Source organism: Podarcis raffonei, chromosome 2, assembly GCF_027172205.1.
Source record: "Podarcis raffonei isolate rPodRaf1 chromosome 2, rPodRaf1.pri, whole genome shotgun sequence".
NCBI lineage: Eukaryota > Metazoa > Chordata > Lepidosauria > Squamata > Lacertidae > Podarcis > Podarcis raffonei.
The window spans coordinates 84,521,763-84,536,980 of record NC_070603.1 but is presented as its reverse complement, the minus strand read 5'-3'; the positions used below and the strand labels follow the sequence as shown (position 1 = coordinate 84,536,980).

General features: G+C 43.3%; 1 protein-coding gene across 2 annotated transcripts in view; it reads right to left on the bottom strand.

The window, feature by feature from the left end:
- Positions 1 to 1,417: 1,417 nt before the first annotated feature.
- The window catches only part of NCKIPSD (NCK interacting protein with SH3 domain), an 86,922-nt gene continuing 73,121 nt past the window's right edge, over positions 1,418 to 15,218 (bottom strand). For both annotated transcript variants that reach the window (XM_053377931.1, XM_053377932.1), the window contains 5 exons: positions 15,027 to 15,107; positions 13,786 to 13,914; positions 6,752 to 6,844; positions 4,790 to 4,962; positions 1,418 to 3,118 (listed from right to left, as the gene is read on the bottom strand). In XM_053377931.1, coding sequence (XP_053233906.1) covers positions 2,915 to 3,118; positions 4,790 to 4,962; positions 6,752 to 6,844; positions 13,786 to 13,914; positions 15,027 to 15,107 — 680 coding nt within the window. In that variant the 3' untranslated portion in view covers positions 1,418 to 2,914. The remainder of the gene's footprint in view (positions 3,119 to 4,789; positions 4,963 to 6,751; positions 6,845 to 13,785; positions 13,915 to 15,026; positions 15,108 to 15,218) is intronic.

The following is a 15,218-nucleotide window of genomic DNA, read 5'->3' as shown; positions in this document are numbered from 1 at the left end:
TTATCAAAGTAATTGTTGAACTGAAATACAATTAAGAAGTATATTAATAGTGCAATACAATTAAGAAGTACCGTATTTTTGCTCTATAAGACTCACTTTTTCCCTTCTAAAAAGTAAGGGGAAATGTGTGTGCGTCTTATGGAGCGAATGCAGGCTGCGCAGCTATCACAGATATCACTGCGCAGCGATCCCTCTTGCTGTTCTGGCTTCTGAGATTCAGAATATTTTTTTTCTTGTTTTCCTCCTCCAAAAACTAGGTGCGTCTTGTGGTCTGGTGTGTCTTATAGAGCGAAAAATTAATATTAATAGTGAAATAATTTTTAAGTTCTAACTGTATGTAGGTTTTATTTTATTTTATTTTATTATCTTATATTTTGGAAATGTACATCCAGTTTTTTCCCCTTTAATTTTTTTGGGGGGCCTCCAAGAGAGTGGAACCCTAAGCTATAACTTGTTTAGCTTATACATAAATCCGGCACTGGACATGACATCCTGACTGGAGAAGAGAAGCTGAATTATCCTCACGTAATGCACTTCTCAAGCAAAAGATGGTGTTTTAAACAACCCCCACCAATAGTAAAGACACCTGGAGCTTATTTGTTCTCACTGACTAGCTGAAATCGCCCAAACTCCCAAAGCTAGGAAGCAACTGTAATTGAATCATTTTAAGATAATCAAATGAACACAGAGGGCTGCAGAAGCTCTTGGCAGTTTCCTCAATGCCAGCCACCTACGTCATTCATTGCTGGGATGAAACAAACAAACCAAACAAACCAAACAAAGAAACAAACAAAGAGAAACTCTTGGTGCTTCCTACCCGCCTCCCCTGGGAAAAGTTGTATGTCAAAGTGGAGGAGGAAAGTTGCAAGGTTTTTGATCATTTAAAATAAAACAAACAGAATCAAACCCTATTGGAGTGGTGGTTCTCATTTTGTTCATCCTCCCATATTTGAGGTGGGGACAGGGAGAAGGAGAATTGCAAGCATTATATGGTTGTCCTAGACAGGGCAGAGGTGTCCCTGCTCAAATTGCAGAGAATGCTAGGGTACTCTCTCCATTTACACTGGGAGTTTGCCGCACCAGAAGCAGTGAAATGGTCTAAGTTCATGTGCTCCTATTTGCATGGCTGGGTGCCTGTTGCATTGGGACACCCCAGATATCCACTTTATCTGCATTGTTGAGCTGGTTCTGGGAGTGAAGAGAAGCAGGCAAGGGAGAACAGGGGGCAACCAGGTTTTGAAGTCACCAGGCCTCACCAGGCCCAAGGCTATAAAACAAAGCGTTAGCGACATGTGCAGACTGCTTTAGCTAGCAATTTTGCAGTGTTGTCTTGCCCTTTGTAAAAACACACTTCCAATATCCTGCAACTGATATAGAATATGCAAATATTATCAAATTAAAAACACACACACAAATATTTATCCATTGACTACGTTTATTTGATTCTATGAAAATACAAATCCCTTTCAATGTCCACAATGGTTTTTATTTTAAACATGTCACTTAAAAACAGGGCTGTTCACTCGTCTCAGACAGTGACCCCCAAACTAACACTTTGCTCACCAGCTCAAACCTGATGGCCAATTCTGGAGGCTCCCGGCACTGACATTTTACCAAAGCAGATGCCCTGGCCCAAGGCAATTCCTTAATTTATTTGGTTCACATTAGGTTTAGAGGTTATCCAAATATTTCCAGTTTTAATTCAAGCTACTTCTACACTGAAGGTTGCAAAGCTCTTGTTTACCCACTCTGCAAAGAGCTTTGGCAGCGTGCATGTTTATTAAGATATTACAGACCCGTATTAGTATGTGAGCCTGTCGGAAAGATCTAAATAGGAAAAAAGCAGGCAAATCCATTTTGCAGGAGACCTGGAGGAATTAGATAAAGAAAAGGGAGCTCTCCCGATTTGTGCATATTAAGGAGCAGAGCTATCAGATACCAGGCTTAAGCAGCCTTCAGGACATAAAAAGGTAAAGCTAGGCAGAACCAATTGCTATTAAGCTCAAGGCAAGAAACACCCCCAGGCTGAAGGGAGAAGAACGTGCGCTGCCATCTACAGATACATGGTCCTTGTGTGTGCAGTGCCAGAGGCAACAAGGCCAGTACATCGCAGGAGACAAGCAGCAACTCTCAAAAAGGACACACCTTAGCAGTGAGTCCAGGCAGAAGATCTGTCGAAGGAACCCCTGCTGCCTGGACCATCGTTATCTCTCTGCTGGCGCCGTGGGTGAGAAATTCAAGCGCGAACACCACGGCATAGAACAGGAACAGAAGCAGGTGCTTACTTGTATTAGACCCCAGATAAGCCGGTCTCTAACCCAGAGATCAAGCAGTGGGGTTTAAAAAGGACTGAAAGGCTCACTGGACACAGGACTAAGAGAGTAGCAAGCAGCAGCTTCCTTGGCTAGGATTGCAGCACTTGAGCACTAGACACAGCAGACGAGATGTTACAAAAGCTGGCCGCAAACACTGGCCTACTCCACTGGGTAGCGGCAGGACAAGAAATGCCGGTGGAAATGGATGCTGACAGCAGAGACCTCTTGCTTTGGGATCCTAGGTGCAGCTCAAAGACCCTCAAGGTCACAGGCCTCTGCCCTCTCTCCTGTGCAAAGGTCACTAGGGAGGTATATTCTCCTAGACTTGTCAAAGCACTCCATCTGTCAAGACACCTCTTTTGTCTCCAGCTGTTTTGCCCCACCCCTTAGAAATGGGCAGACAACAATCAACTTTAGCTAACTGCCCACTGACTTGCATAAACGCTGAACATTTCTTCTGTAGGGTCTTATGGCACTCCACTTAAACCTTAGGGCTCACCTGAAGGGATAATAAGGTATGAGTGGTACTGGAAAAAGGGATGGAAAGGATACAACCACAAGAGGCATTCTTATCCCAAACTGTCCTTCCCCCGCACCAGTTAGCTGTCTCCAGGAGATATTTCTGGAAACTCCTTATAGATCTCTTGGATTATCATTTTGTCCATCTGGCACTGCTGACTCTCCTCCTCTTCCACCATGATGCGCTGCAAGGTCCTCTGCAAGTCAGTGTAACGGTGCTTGTGCTGCAGGTATGGCGTCGACCGGATGATAGAATGCATCAGAGACAAGTATTCCATCCGCAGCTGCGGGAACAGAAGACATCGAAAAGGGCTTTAGCAGCAAGATAAACACAAGCGGAAACACACACATTGGAAAACAATCTGTTCGTCAAACGCAAGACTGCAGCACAAACAATTGCAAACAGAATAGGCTCATAGGTGAAAGATTCCCCTGCAATCTTTGTTTTCCCCATTGGTCTGTAGGGGACCTCACTTTCAGAGGAGTTCTGGATATCTGTTTAGCCAACCAATCAAATTAGCTGAATGGCTTTCAAATACTAGTCAACTGGACTCGGACTCAAGTGGCTCAATAAACAACATCCCAGTGGTAGATTTGCCTCTTCCATTTCAAGCAGCTTCAGGGATGAGAACAATTACTCAACTAACCCTGGCCAGAAAGAATGCAGACTCTAGAATATACAGCCTCATTGCATTACACAGGGGAGAAAGGAGATGGTAGAAACATTCCTTTAGGTTTCAGGCTCACTGTGTGAATCCAAAAAGAGAGACAGCTAAAATCCCCAACCTTGACCAGCCAAAGGCCCAGTAAACTGAGAAGCCCTCTTCTGAAAAGAAGCTGTCAGCCATGCATATTTATTGGTCTTGTAGTCTAGCCTATCGGAAAAACTTTGAGATGGGTGACAGCTTTAAGAACAGATGTTCTTTACAACTATGAAATATAAAAATATATCTTATGCATGCATAATTCAGGCTTTTAGTGAATCACTAGAAAAAGTAGTTCAGCAATGGAAAGACTAGAACAAAACACAACCTTTGTGCCCATTTGAGCTTCTGGAGCACAAATGCTATCAGGATGATATTAAAGTGATTTCAGAAGCAAGATGCTGAAATATTGGTGCCCCAAACCCATCAGAACTTCATTGCAAAACAGGAGCACATTGAATTGGTCCTGGGAGGCAAATGCAGATTCTAGACCATTAGTCATCAACAGGTGGTTCAGGACCTAATACAGCCGCACCCTGGATCCCAAACGCTTTGCAAGCTGAACGTTTTGGCTCCCGAATGCCACAAATCTGGAAGTGGGTGTTCTGGTTTGAAAACGTTCTTTGAAACCCGAACGTCTGACGGAGCTTCAGCGGCTTCCAATTGGCTGCAGGAGCTTCCGCTTTGGTTTCCGAACATTTTGGAAGTTGAACGGACTTCCGGAACAGATTCCGTTCAACTCCCAAGGTACAACTGTATTGGGGTGTGGCCTGATCTATGGTGAGTCACAACAGCAGTGCTTCCACCACACAAATATATGGCTGAAAACTTAAGCAGTGGGTCCCCAAATGCATGTTTGGGTTGAAGATGGGCCTTGGGTCTGAAAAGGTTGAAGACTGCAGTTCTAAAGCATTGGCATAATGTGCTTCTAGCATTCCATCACTACCAGGAGATGCACCTTCATTATACAGCAAGTGTAGCCCCAGAGCCTGTACACAAACCCCACCGACAAAAGGTAGAAGCTGTAGCACTGGCTGTCCCTTTCGGCTTCTTAAGAGCATCTTTCTAACCCTGCTGGATGCGAAGATTTGCTTTTAAGTGTGTGGCAAATGCCTGCAAGCTGGAAGAGCTGCCTATCCATTCAGACACACACCAGGAAGCTTCTACCTCTTCACTCATGTTCAGTTCTGCCTCTCTTTTTTCAAACTTCCAAAGAGGAGGCATGGGCTTCCTTTTTCTTTCTGTAAGTACCTTTTCTCCGGGAGAGAGATCTGCAATCTGCCTCACAATTATGTCAATCATCACCATCATGTCTGTGTGGTAGAAGATGTTTGCCGTGTCCTTGCTGGCAAAGATGTCCTGTAGAAATTTCAGCACGGAGTGGGGCGGCTGCGGCTGGTGCTTGAAGATGCACACGGGGTCGTCTGATCACAAGTTAGAGAGAAAGAAGCTTGTTGTGACATGCATAGACACGAGCTCCCTTTAGCCGAAGGAAGCAATTTATACACAAGGTGCGTGGACGGAGAGGCTTAGCTAGTTTCTGAGCAGCAAAGAAACCAGTCTCTTGAAGAGCAGAGAGATTTTCCTCCTCATTGCAGCACTGCCCTAGGAGGAGAGAGAAAGCTTTCCACAAGTGCATTACCCTCGCCTTGTATTCTCTATCAGCGCCTCTCTTTATAGAAAATTGGCATAAACTGTATTGTGACACATGGATCATACAACTGTAACATTTAGCTTACCCCCTAAGACACCCACTTCTTCCATGGACCACTTCACTGCAGCTCCGTACATGAAAAAGTGTAAGTGCAGGACATATACTCCTGCACAAGGGACAAAGACGGTAGCTGTAGGGAGGCGATCAAGGAGAACCTTGCTTAAGTCTTGGCATTTGAGAAATAAACTCAAAGTGAGGTGTCAAGAGTAGGCTTTCTAGCAACAACTAAGGATCTGAAAGGAGGCCAAGGCAAGGAGATTCAAAAGCTAAAAACAGCCTGCAGTGTGCTAAGAACATCATTTTCAGTCTGGAAAAGGGCTTAAACCAGGAATAAAGTAGAAGCATGAAACACTGGAAGTCATTTAAGAGCAAATCAACAAAGTAAAGGGAGCCTGAACACACACACACACAAGCAAGCAGGACCCCCATCCTCCTAAATACATTAGTCCACACAATCCTTTGTTAGGAAGGTAGAATACTTAGGGAATTAGAGAGTGTAGGGGAAAAGCTCTCCTGCTTTAATGAAGTGCTTTACAATAGGCTCTACAGCAGACTCAACACAATGTTCAGTGCTGGCAAAGTATTCTATAGGTGGGTTACTTGAAAAGCTGGTGAGTTGGGAGAGAAAGAAAACACAACAGGATCCCCTAAGAAGCTAGACTCTGGAGGTTTTTGGTTCACAGAGTGTGCCAATGGGGAAGAAAATCCAGTTGTTGAGACATACACAACCACTCACACACCCTGGTTTCAAAATATCCCTGGAGGTTGGGCACAAAGAGAATCAGTATAGATCCAAAGCTGATGACAAGACCAGTTTGTCGAACCATAAATCCTTTTGAAGGAGGGAAGGGAAAAGCAGAAGCAAAATACAGAACAAAGGTGGGGGACCCTTGGGTTTGTTACAGTGACTACCAAGGCGAGAAAGCATGCTTTTAAGAAGTGGGGAGGGTTATTAGGATTTCACATCAGCTACCAGATCCTTTATTCAATACCATCTTCCCTGGTTATACAGATCTCAAAATCCCTGAGAAACAGCTGCACAGAGCTTTGCACTAAATATTTATTATACTTATATTCTGCTTCGCAACCAAGACACTCCAAAGTGATTGCAAACAGCTATTAAAAATTCAGTTCCCAAAAATACAGTTCTAAGGACACCACGGTTAAAATGTTGGGGGAGCTACACTCCAAACGGCGCTTTGTCTAGTTCTACACACCTGGAATACAGCTCTTTGGCCAGATAAGGTCACTGCCTGCCGTTCTGCCACTAACTGAACAATTACCTGCATTCCAGCAGGTCAATCTCCTTATACCACAGAGGCAGAACCGACTCTCCTGGCCTAGAAACTTTAAAAGGCAGAAAACTTCACGGGAGCTTAGAAACTGTTTGCCAATTATTCCTCCTCTGCAATGTCAGCAGGTGCCACTCTTCAGATCTACTTGGCCATTAGTGCTGCCGTTTTCTCAAAACAGTAATAGAAACCTGCAGACAAACTCACCCGCACGATTCAAGAGAAGAAGCAGCTTTTCTGTGAAGGTTTTGACATTGGGGTGCTTGCTCACGGTAACCATGATCACATTATGCTCAGGCACTAGGAAATAAAACAGGCTTTATTAGAAGTGACCAGCTGCCTATAACTGGCTTAGTTACAATACCTATCAGTGATGGGGGAAAAGAGCTGGGGGGAAGACACATCTCCACTGCCCACCCCCAACTTTTGGAGCGTCGCGATGCAAAGTTGGGGTCTCTCTCTATGAATGGAGGGTCTCTGTGCCAATCAAAATACCACTTATTCAGGAGCCTACAATGTGTGGGAATCTTTTATTAGTAGAGGAGGCTCCCTGCTTCATAGTCATCCTCCACAATAGGGATAGCGACATGGGTAATGGTGGAGCTCTGTATGTTTGTCTCTGCTTGTGTTTAAGGCTTGCAACCAAGCAGAATAACTGAACAGGGCTAGCGTTGTTTACCCCACAGTGATCACTCGACAAACACGAACATATCAATATCATAACGCTGTTGCCTAAGGTGGGACTGCACCGGGAATGCCATGAACAGCTACTGCAGAGCTGAAGCAAGATCACAATAAAAAGGGTTGCCAAAATTATCAAAGGAATGGAGGCAAGGGACTTTTTAGTTTAGAGAAAAGGCAAGTAAGAGGAGACATGACAGAGGTGTATACAATTATGCTTGGTGTGGAGAAAGTAGATAGGGAAAGGGTGTTCTCGCTCTCGCATAATACTAGATGTCAAGCTGATTAATATTCTGTGGCCTTTTAAATGTGTTTGGGGGTGGCTTATGGTTTTGTTTTTGTTCTCACTACAGTGGTACCTCAGTTTACGAACTTAATCCATTCCGAAAGTCCGTTCTTAAACCAAAACTGTTCTTAAACTGAGAAACGCTTTCCCTAATGAGGTCTCCCGCCGCCGGTGCCCTTCCACCGTTTGGATTCCGTTCTTAGACTGAGGTAAAGTTCTCAAACCAAGACACTATTTCCGGTTTTGCGGAGTTTGTAAACCAGATCGTTCTTTTTTTAAAAAAATGATATTTATTCAGAGTTTCAAGAATACAGACAAGAGAAGAAAAAAAAAACAAAAAGAAGAAAAAATACATAAAAACCAATACAACACCACAACAAAAAAGAAAAATACAAATCCCATATTACATCTTTCATTTGCTTATTTCCTTGACCTCCTCTCACCTCCCTTTTTGTATTCTAGCTTAATTAGTTCTTTCAGCAAATTCTTTCCATCTTTCTCAATTTTTATTTGAATAATTTATCTTGACAGTCTAGCCTATTAATTAACTCAGCAAATCCTTTCCATCTTTACCATATTCTGTTATTCAATTTGCCTTAATTTGTTTAACCTTGTCTTCCCATAAAATACCTTAAAGCTTAAAACTTAATACTTATTTATACATAACTCCTTATATCATTTCTACTAAAGCCAGATAGTTTCATTCCAACATTTTCCCTAATATTCATTAATTTTACACTAATTCCCAAAATAAAAGTTTTTCTCTATAGACTTTCTTCTAATTTTCATCCAACGTCCCTTCTTCCTGGTCTCGGGTTATGTCAGTCCTTACTGTCCATTCCATCCAGTCCATCAACCTGGTGATCTTATGTCCGAGGCCCTTAAGTCTCTTCCATGCCCCTTCTGCAGATTTTCTTCTTCTTGTTTATACTTGCACTTTGCCTTGTCTTTTGTTGGTCTCTTTCTTGATTTCTTTCCTTTCTCCTTGAGGAGTAGATCTCTGGGGGATTCCAGCCGAGAGTTATTTCCATCTCCCCTCATCAGACCAGCCCATTCCCCACAGTCCCACTCCCCACAGTCATCAATGTGATCCAAAAAATAGTTAACAGCATATTTCAAAGTCCCTCCAAAGTTAAGAGCCTCCTCAGCTCCAGGCTCCCCCTGGCCCACTCCAAATTCAATCTTCAAAGACAGCAGCTTATGCTCCTGCAGGGCCTCGGATCTCTCCATTTGCATTACTTGAGGTGCATCCGCCACCTCCTCCATTATCATCTGCCCTTGCACTTGCCCAGTCGAACCAGTTTCCTGAGTTGGTCCCTGTATGATTTCTGTGTCAGTATTCCCTGTTTGTCCGCATTTACTGACTACAACAGTCATCAAGTCCAACTTCTCATTCATCAGATCCATCTTCTCATGCAAATGCTCCAGCAAAGCATTTGTTTTACAAAAAGCCAGCACCAAGACTTCCTCCCAACACATTTTTATTCAAGGTCAGAAGACTGGTCCCACGATCTTAATCTCGCAGCTGTAAAGTCCCCTAGTGGGCTGCAGCAACAATTTAACAAGCTCCCTCTAGAGGAGACAATTTCTATTTGTGTCCATTTTTTAAAAACATATCCAACAAAGGAAAGTTACTTTCATTTTTCAAATATTTTGTTTCTTTAGGATGCAAAAGGCAACATTGGAATCAGTTTGTTTCTCTTTTTTTAGCTATCTGTCAAAATGTTCCATTCACAGTCAATGAACGTCTCCGACAATTTCTGTCTCTGACACCCCGTTCCCAGGTTTGAGACGGTGGAAACTTACTTTTCTTTTGCTCTTTCTCCTGCAGGCTTGAACAGTCAAAATCCCCCCCCCCCTTTTCTCCTGCTTCCAAGGGGGTTTTAGTGGTTATAAATGAAGGAGATTTCGACCTTTACAAACGACTTTCCAGGCTATTAGCTTACAAGGTTTTTGCTTCAGTCTATTTACAAAAAGCGGAAGGCGGACTTCCTGTTTTAAACCTTCCCGCTTCGATGCCAAATTAGAATATTTCTTGGTCCAATTTTCCATTTCTACTCACGGGTACTTGTTTAGAGTCCAATTGTCCACAGGAAAAAGTCAGCGCTCTCCGGCAATGGCTATGCGGCTTCCCTCCGTGAAAGTAGCAATCAGTTCGCAGCACCGCGCCGCTCACCCCACTTCGCTCCGGAGCCCCAAAATGGGGTTCCCCGCGAGTAGGGGAGGCCCTCCTGGTGCCCTGCCGAACCCCACGTTCCCAGGCTTCCTCCACCTGGGATTTCTAGCGGGTCCCCACCTTCGCCGCGGCGGGAAGACCCAGTTTCCACGGAGCCAGTTCCTCCGGTTGGAGTAACTCCGGCCATTCGCCAATGGCGCTAACTCGGAAGTCTGTAAACCAGATCGTTCTTAAACTGGACCATTCTTAAACTGATGTACCACTGTATTTATTTGCACTTTGATCCTGTATTTTTATCTTGTGAACTGCCCTGAGATCTTTGGATGAAGGGTAGTATATTTAATAAATGAACAAATGAAATGAAATGAAGTAACAAAGACATGGAGCAAGCAAATCAGAATGACTGTTCACTGTCATATAACTTCCTCGCAAACCAATCAGGACCAATGTTCAGTAAACAACTGACACTGTATAACTTCTGTATAAACTTTCTGTAAGCGTGTCAAGATGAACGCTCAAGAAATATGTCATCTGGAGGAACCCTTGCTGTATGAAGCCTTGTTATGGTGCAACCAGTGTTGTAATGTAGTTGTTCGTTAAAAATGCCATTTTCATTTTATACATGTGTCCCCTCCGCAATCTTTGGGCTATCACCTGTATCCTCCATTTATTAGTTTTCTTTATTACTTTATACACCTGAGGAAAAAAAATCAACACCACTACTTTCTTTTTTAAAAATATAGCTTTTTGTTATTTTCATACATGAAACTACTAAATTTGCTACTAGCCATTATCAAGCATTAAAGCCATGGAAGCCCGTATTCAAAATCTGGTCGAAGGTTCTAGAACAAATGTTTAACTTATACAATACACACTTCTTCATTTCTACCGTGTGCGTTTGTATCTAGTCACTGCGTCAGGCACTGTTTCAAAACAGGGGCTCACAGCTTGCTCCTGAAATAGTCATCAGGGTTTATGCTGCAAAATTCAGCTGCAGAAATCTGTCTTGCTAGGTAATGTGAAGCTCCCTGTTCTCCAGTCAGCAAACTACACCTGCTCAACTAAGAAGCCAAGATTATTCAGACAACCATATAGAAAATTGAGCTTACCTACGCTACACCACCGCAGGGGATGGGAAGACGCCAGAAAGAGGCTCAGACAATGCCACGCAGTGGAGGCCCACCGCTATTTCGGCACATTCCATAATTGATGCCATTCTATCACACAGCATGGGCATGGAAGTGCAGGAGGAAGCGACAGGAGTAAGTAGTCAACAGCTCCCTTCCTCCCTGTGAAAAAGCTAGTATTTCACAGTCTGGTTTAAGTTTAATTTTGTATGTTTCATACTCCCATCCTGAACAACTTGTAATGAAGGCAGCAAATGAATGCAAATGATTTATTTTTTTAAAACAACAACAACAACATTGAGATGCCATAGCCTCTGCCCAATCAGGGCTACCATTGGTCTGTCTGAGTCACCTGACTTTGCCCCAGCTACCTCCCACCCCTTGTTTCATGGACAACAATCTCATTACTATTCATGTGTAGGGAGGAATATTTTTAAGGATTTCTTTCTGTTCTATTTTATGTTTTTGTACTTTATTCCTTAAATAAAGAATTTTATTCCTTAAGATTGTGATGCCACTTTTACATTATTTTTTAAATTTTACATTATTTTTGCTTTTTCAACTGCAACTTGCTTTGGAAGGCCTAGGATGGAAGAGATACATGGTTATAATAAGAATTTGGGCTTATTTGTTTTTGTTTCAGAACCATACAATATGGCTATATATGAAGTGGGGAGGGAAACCCATAAGGCTGGAAGAAGGCAACTGATTCTGTCTTGCCATCCCTTGCAATTTGCAAATGACCTCAGCTTGCCATGGTGACGTCTTTGCCTCCATTACTGCTCCCTCCATCTGCACTTACTGAATGCTGTGTCTAATACTAGTTGGCACTCTTAGGGCAAATCAGAGAAAGACAACAGAAAGGCAGAGGTGTGTCAGGGAAGAAAACGGTAGAACCTCTACATGCCGGAAAATATCTGTAGCATTTCAGAAAGCGTCATGCCGAAGACAACACACACACACTGAACAGGTTTCAGAGAAGCAGATTTTGTGGCCTTTTCTGCATTACACACTCTGGTGGCTTGAAAGACATAGACTTTTTTCCACACAAAAAGAAATGCAGTCCAAAAAGAGGCTGAGCATTAGTTTCTAAGTTCTTGACTAAGTTCCAGTTTCCCACTGTACCCCAGGTGGGCACAAAATAATTCATAGAAATGCTCTGCCCGTCAGGTGAAACAGTGTAATTACTCAAACTAGCCAGCACTGAAAGAATAAAACTGTAATGAATAAAAGGGAAGAAAAAATAGATTTAAATCTGTTTCTATTAGGTGATTAATAATGCAACAGATTTATTTATTTACACACACACACACACACACACACACACACACACACACACTTTACTATAACCCATATCTTAATGATGTTATCCCTTAAATACTACGTGGCAAATTACTGGATGTGTTTATAGCTGCTTAATCCATTCCACTTCATGAAGCCAAGGTGGAAAGGCATCCTATGCAAAAGCAGAAAGCAATTAAGGCAAGGCCATGAGAACTTGGCAGCGTAATAATTTGCCAAGATATTCAGGATTAACAAGATGCAGCCTGATACCACGGTGTGTTTTGACCTGCTTATGACTGCCCACTCAAAAAATTACATTAAAAAGTGCCTGCAATCACCAACAGCAAGGCTAAGCTAAGCTGCTTCCCAAAAGGCTCAGCCTGGCAGGAACAAGGGGAGATCAAGTATTCCTGGAGAAAGTGCTGCCCAGCAGAATGCCGTTATAAGGAATAACCTACAGTGCTTCTACAGCTAATGAAATTCACAAGGCACAGCAAGGGATAAGCAGAACACCTGCCAATCACCGAAAGGAGGAAGATGCCCAGTTAACTGCATTGCTAAGGACCCGGTACTTGTTACAACGAAGTCTCAGACTGGAATTTCCTCCCAGCACCCCAGCTTTGAGTCTCCACATTTCATGGAGCACAACTATGAAAGTGCAGTTCTCACATGCAAACTTTACCTATTGGGGAAAGCAGGGGGGAGGAGGATGAAGCTGTTTTTGATTGTCCACAGGTTAATATTGACAGGTTAATATTAAGCAATGAGCATACAGCCAGTCAAAGAAGCTAAAGGGTGTAGGGGGAAACATGTATAGGTGTTTATATCCTACCAACAGAAGCCTCCAAGTCAAGACAGTAGAATAGGCGTGCTCATTTTTAAAAGGGGGCCATAGATGTAGTGGGCAAAAAGGAAACCCAGTGGAAAGAGAAATGGGGGATACAGGGAAGGGCATACTGTGGACATCAAAGAGGGCACAGTGCCAAACAAACCAGGACTCCCCAATGGAACAACTTCATCCACAGAACAATTCTAGGGGGCAGTGCCAGCCTCAAACTAATTCCGCACTGAAGACATACCATCAGGGAAGCATCCAACATAGAAAGCACGATCATAATGCATGACTTCAATGTGCCTCACACAGACTGGGCACGTGTGTGTTCTGACCTGGACAAAGAGGCAAAATATCTAGATACCTCAAATGACAGTGCCCTAGAAGAGTTGGCCATGGAACTGGCTAGAATGGAGGTGACTGTGGATTTAATCTTGAATTGTGTCAAGATGTGTGCATGTTGCTGAGCCAATTGGAAATACTAATCACAGTGCAAAAGGAGAGCTCTGATAGGTCAGTGTAAAGTTCCAAGGGGAAAACTGCCAACCATGTTTACCAAGTTGGCAGGAAAGTGTTCCCTCTCGAGGAAGAGGTGCAGAAATGAGAGATTGCTGGCAAGTCCGGAAGCAGTTTAAATTTCCCTTAATAATACCTGAGCTCATATTTTCAGAAATGTAAATCTGCTCCCCTTCCACCTGTAGAGCATGGCCAAGTGTCTTATTTAAATCTGTATCTTACCCATTCCAAAACCTAGACAGAGGCTTCTTGCAACTTAAACAAAGTACAGTGAAAGATCTTCCACAGCTCACTGCAAACCTTGGCATCATCTCAGCTGGGAAAACTTTTATTACTCACCTGGAATGTGAAGGTTAAAAGCCAGAAGAACATTAATGAACAGGTCAGGCAGCTGGTCTGTGGTGTCTGATGGCAACCCATCTTCAATCACATCCAACAGAAACTGGACAAACTGGGAATTGAGGTGCTCTGTGCAAAATAAAATATGTTTAGAAATGTTTTTGTTCTGTTGTTGTTTTTAAAAGACTCCACAGGGGACGTGATTTCTGGTATGTGGAGCAAAACTGTAAGTCCAGCCACTACATTTCACAAAGCTGAGTAGCAAATGAGACACTGGGGTTATTCATTTTGGGTTGTATTTAAGTTCTATTCAGAGTAGATCCACTGAAATAAATGAAACTATGTTAGTCATGTCCATTTGATAACGACAGGAAGTCTGTATCTGATGTGCATTAAATGGATCATATTGTATTGTATTTGTATTAAGTAGGTGCACAGCAGTCACCAAGGCCAAACAGTTCCATTAACTGAGGACCCAAACTAAATGATAAAAGAGGGGTAATCCAAGTATGGATTCCTGTTATACCCTCGGCCCACCCACCTGCTGGTTAAACACAGCTCTTGGGGAGAGGGACTAGGATTGGTAGCTATGGTGTTGGGAGACGGAGATTTCACCCCTTTCCTCTTGCATATTTTCCCTTGAAAAGTTGCTCCTCCCAAGCTGCTGTTTGCCCTGAAAGGGTGGTTTACTGAGAGCCAGTGTGGTGTCGTGGTCAGAGTGCCTGGCTAGGATCTGGGAGACCAGCCTTCAAATTTCCACTCATCCATGAAACTCACTGGGTGACCTTGGGCCAGTTTCTCCTGCTCTCATCATAACCTATTGCACAGGGTTGTTTGTGAGGATAAAATGAGGATGAGAACATGTATGCTACTTTGAGCTCCTTGGAGGAAAGGTGGGGTATAAATGAAATAGACAGACACAGACTGTGGAAGGACGGAGTTGAAGGCTTAGGGCCATTTATCAGCTAATAAGAAAGATATGGCTGCCCTCCAACAACTGATCTCAGGGAAGCTGAATTCAACACACAGTTCTGAAGGGAAGACCAAGCAAGTTTTCACTCATCTGGGCTCCATCCAGTTCTCATATTCCCTGTAAGCGTTTTTGGTGAGCCGTTTCCCAGACTGTGGAGAGCAATCTCGGATCAAGCTGTCTCTCTTTAATTATAGGTTAAAAAAACTGCAGAAATCCTCTGCTCAGTGGCAGCTTGCCATCCACCCCCTGTGGTGGAGTTTTTTCTCACCATAGTGATGATATGGCAGCGGTTCTCCCATACAGAATATCATAGCCAGCACCAAAGCAGAGTAGCACATCTTCTGATGGTCTGGAAAAGAAAGCCACGAGTTTAGTTACACCTGCGCCAGGGCACATGCTCATGCGATCTAAACATGGCAAGCATCTAGAACAGCCATTGAAGGAAGGCAGCTGGCTTGCT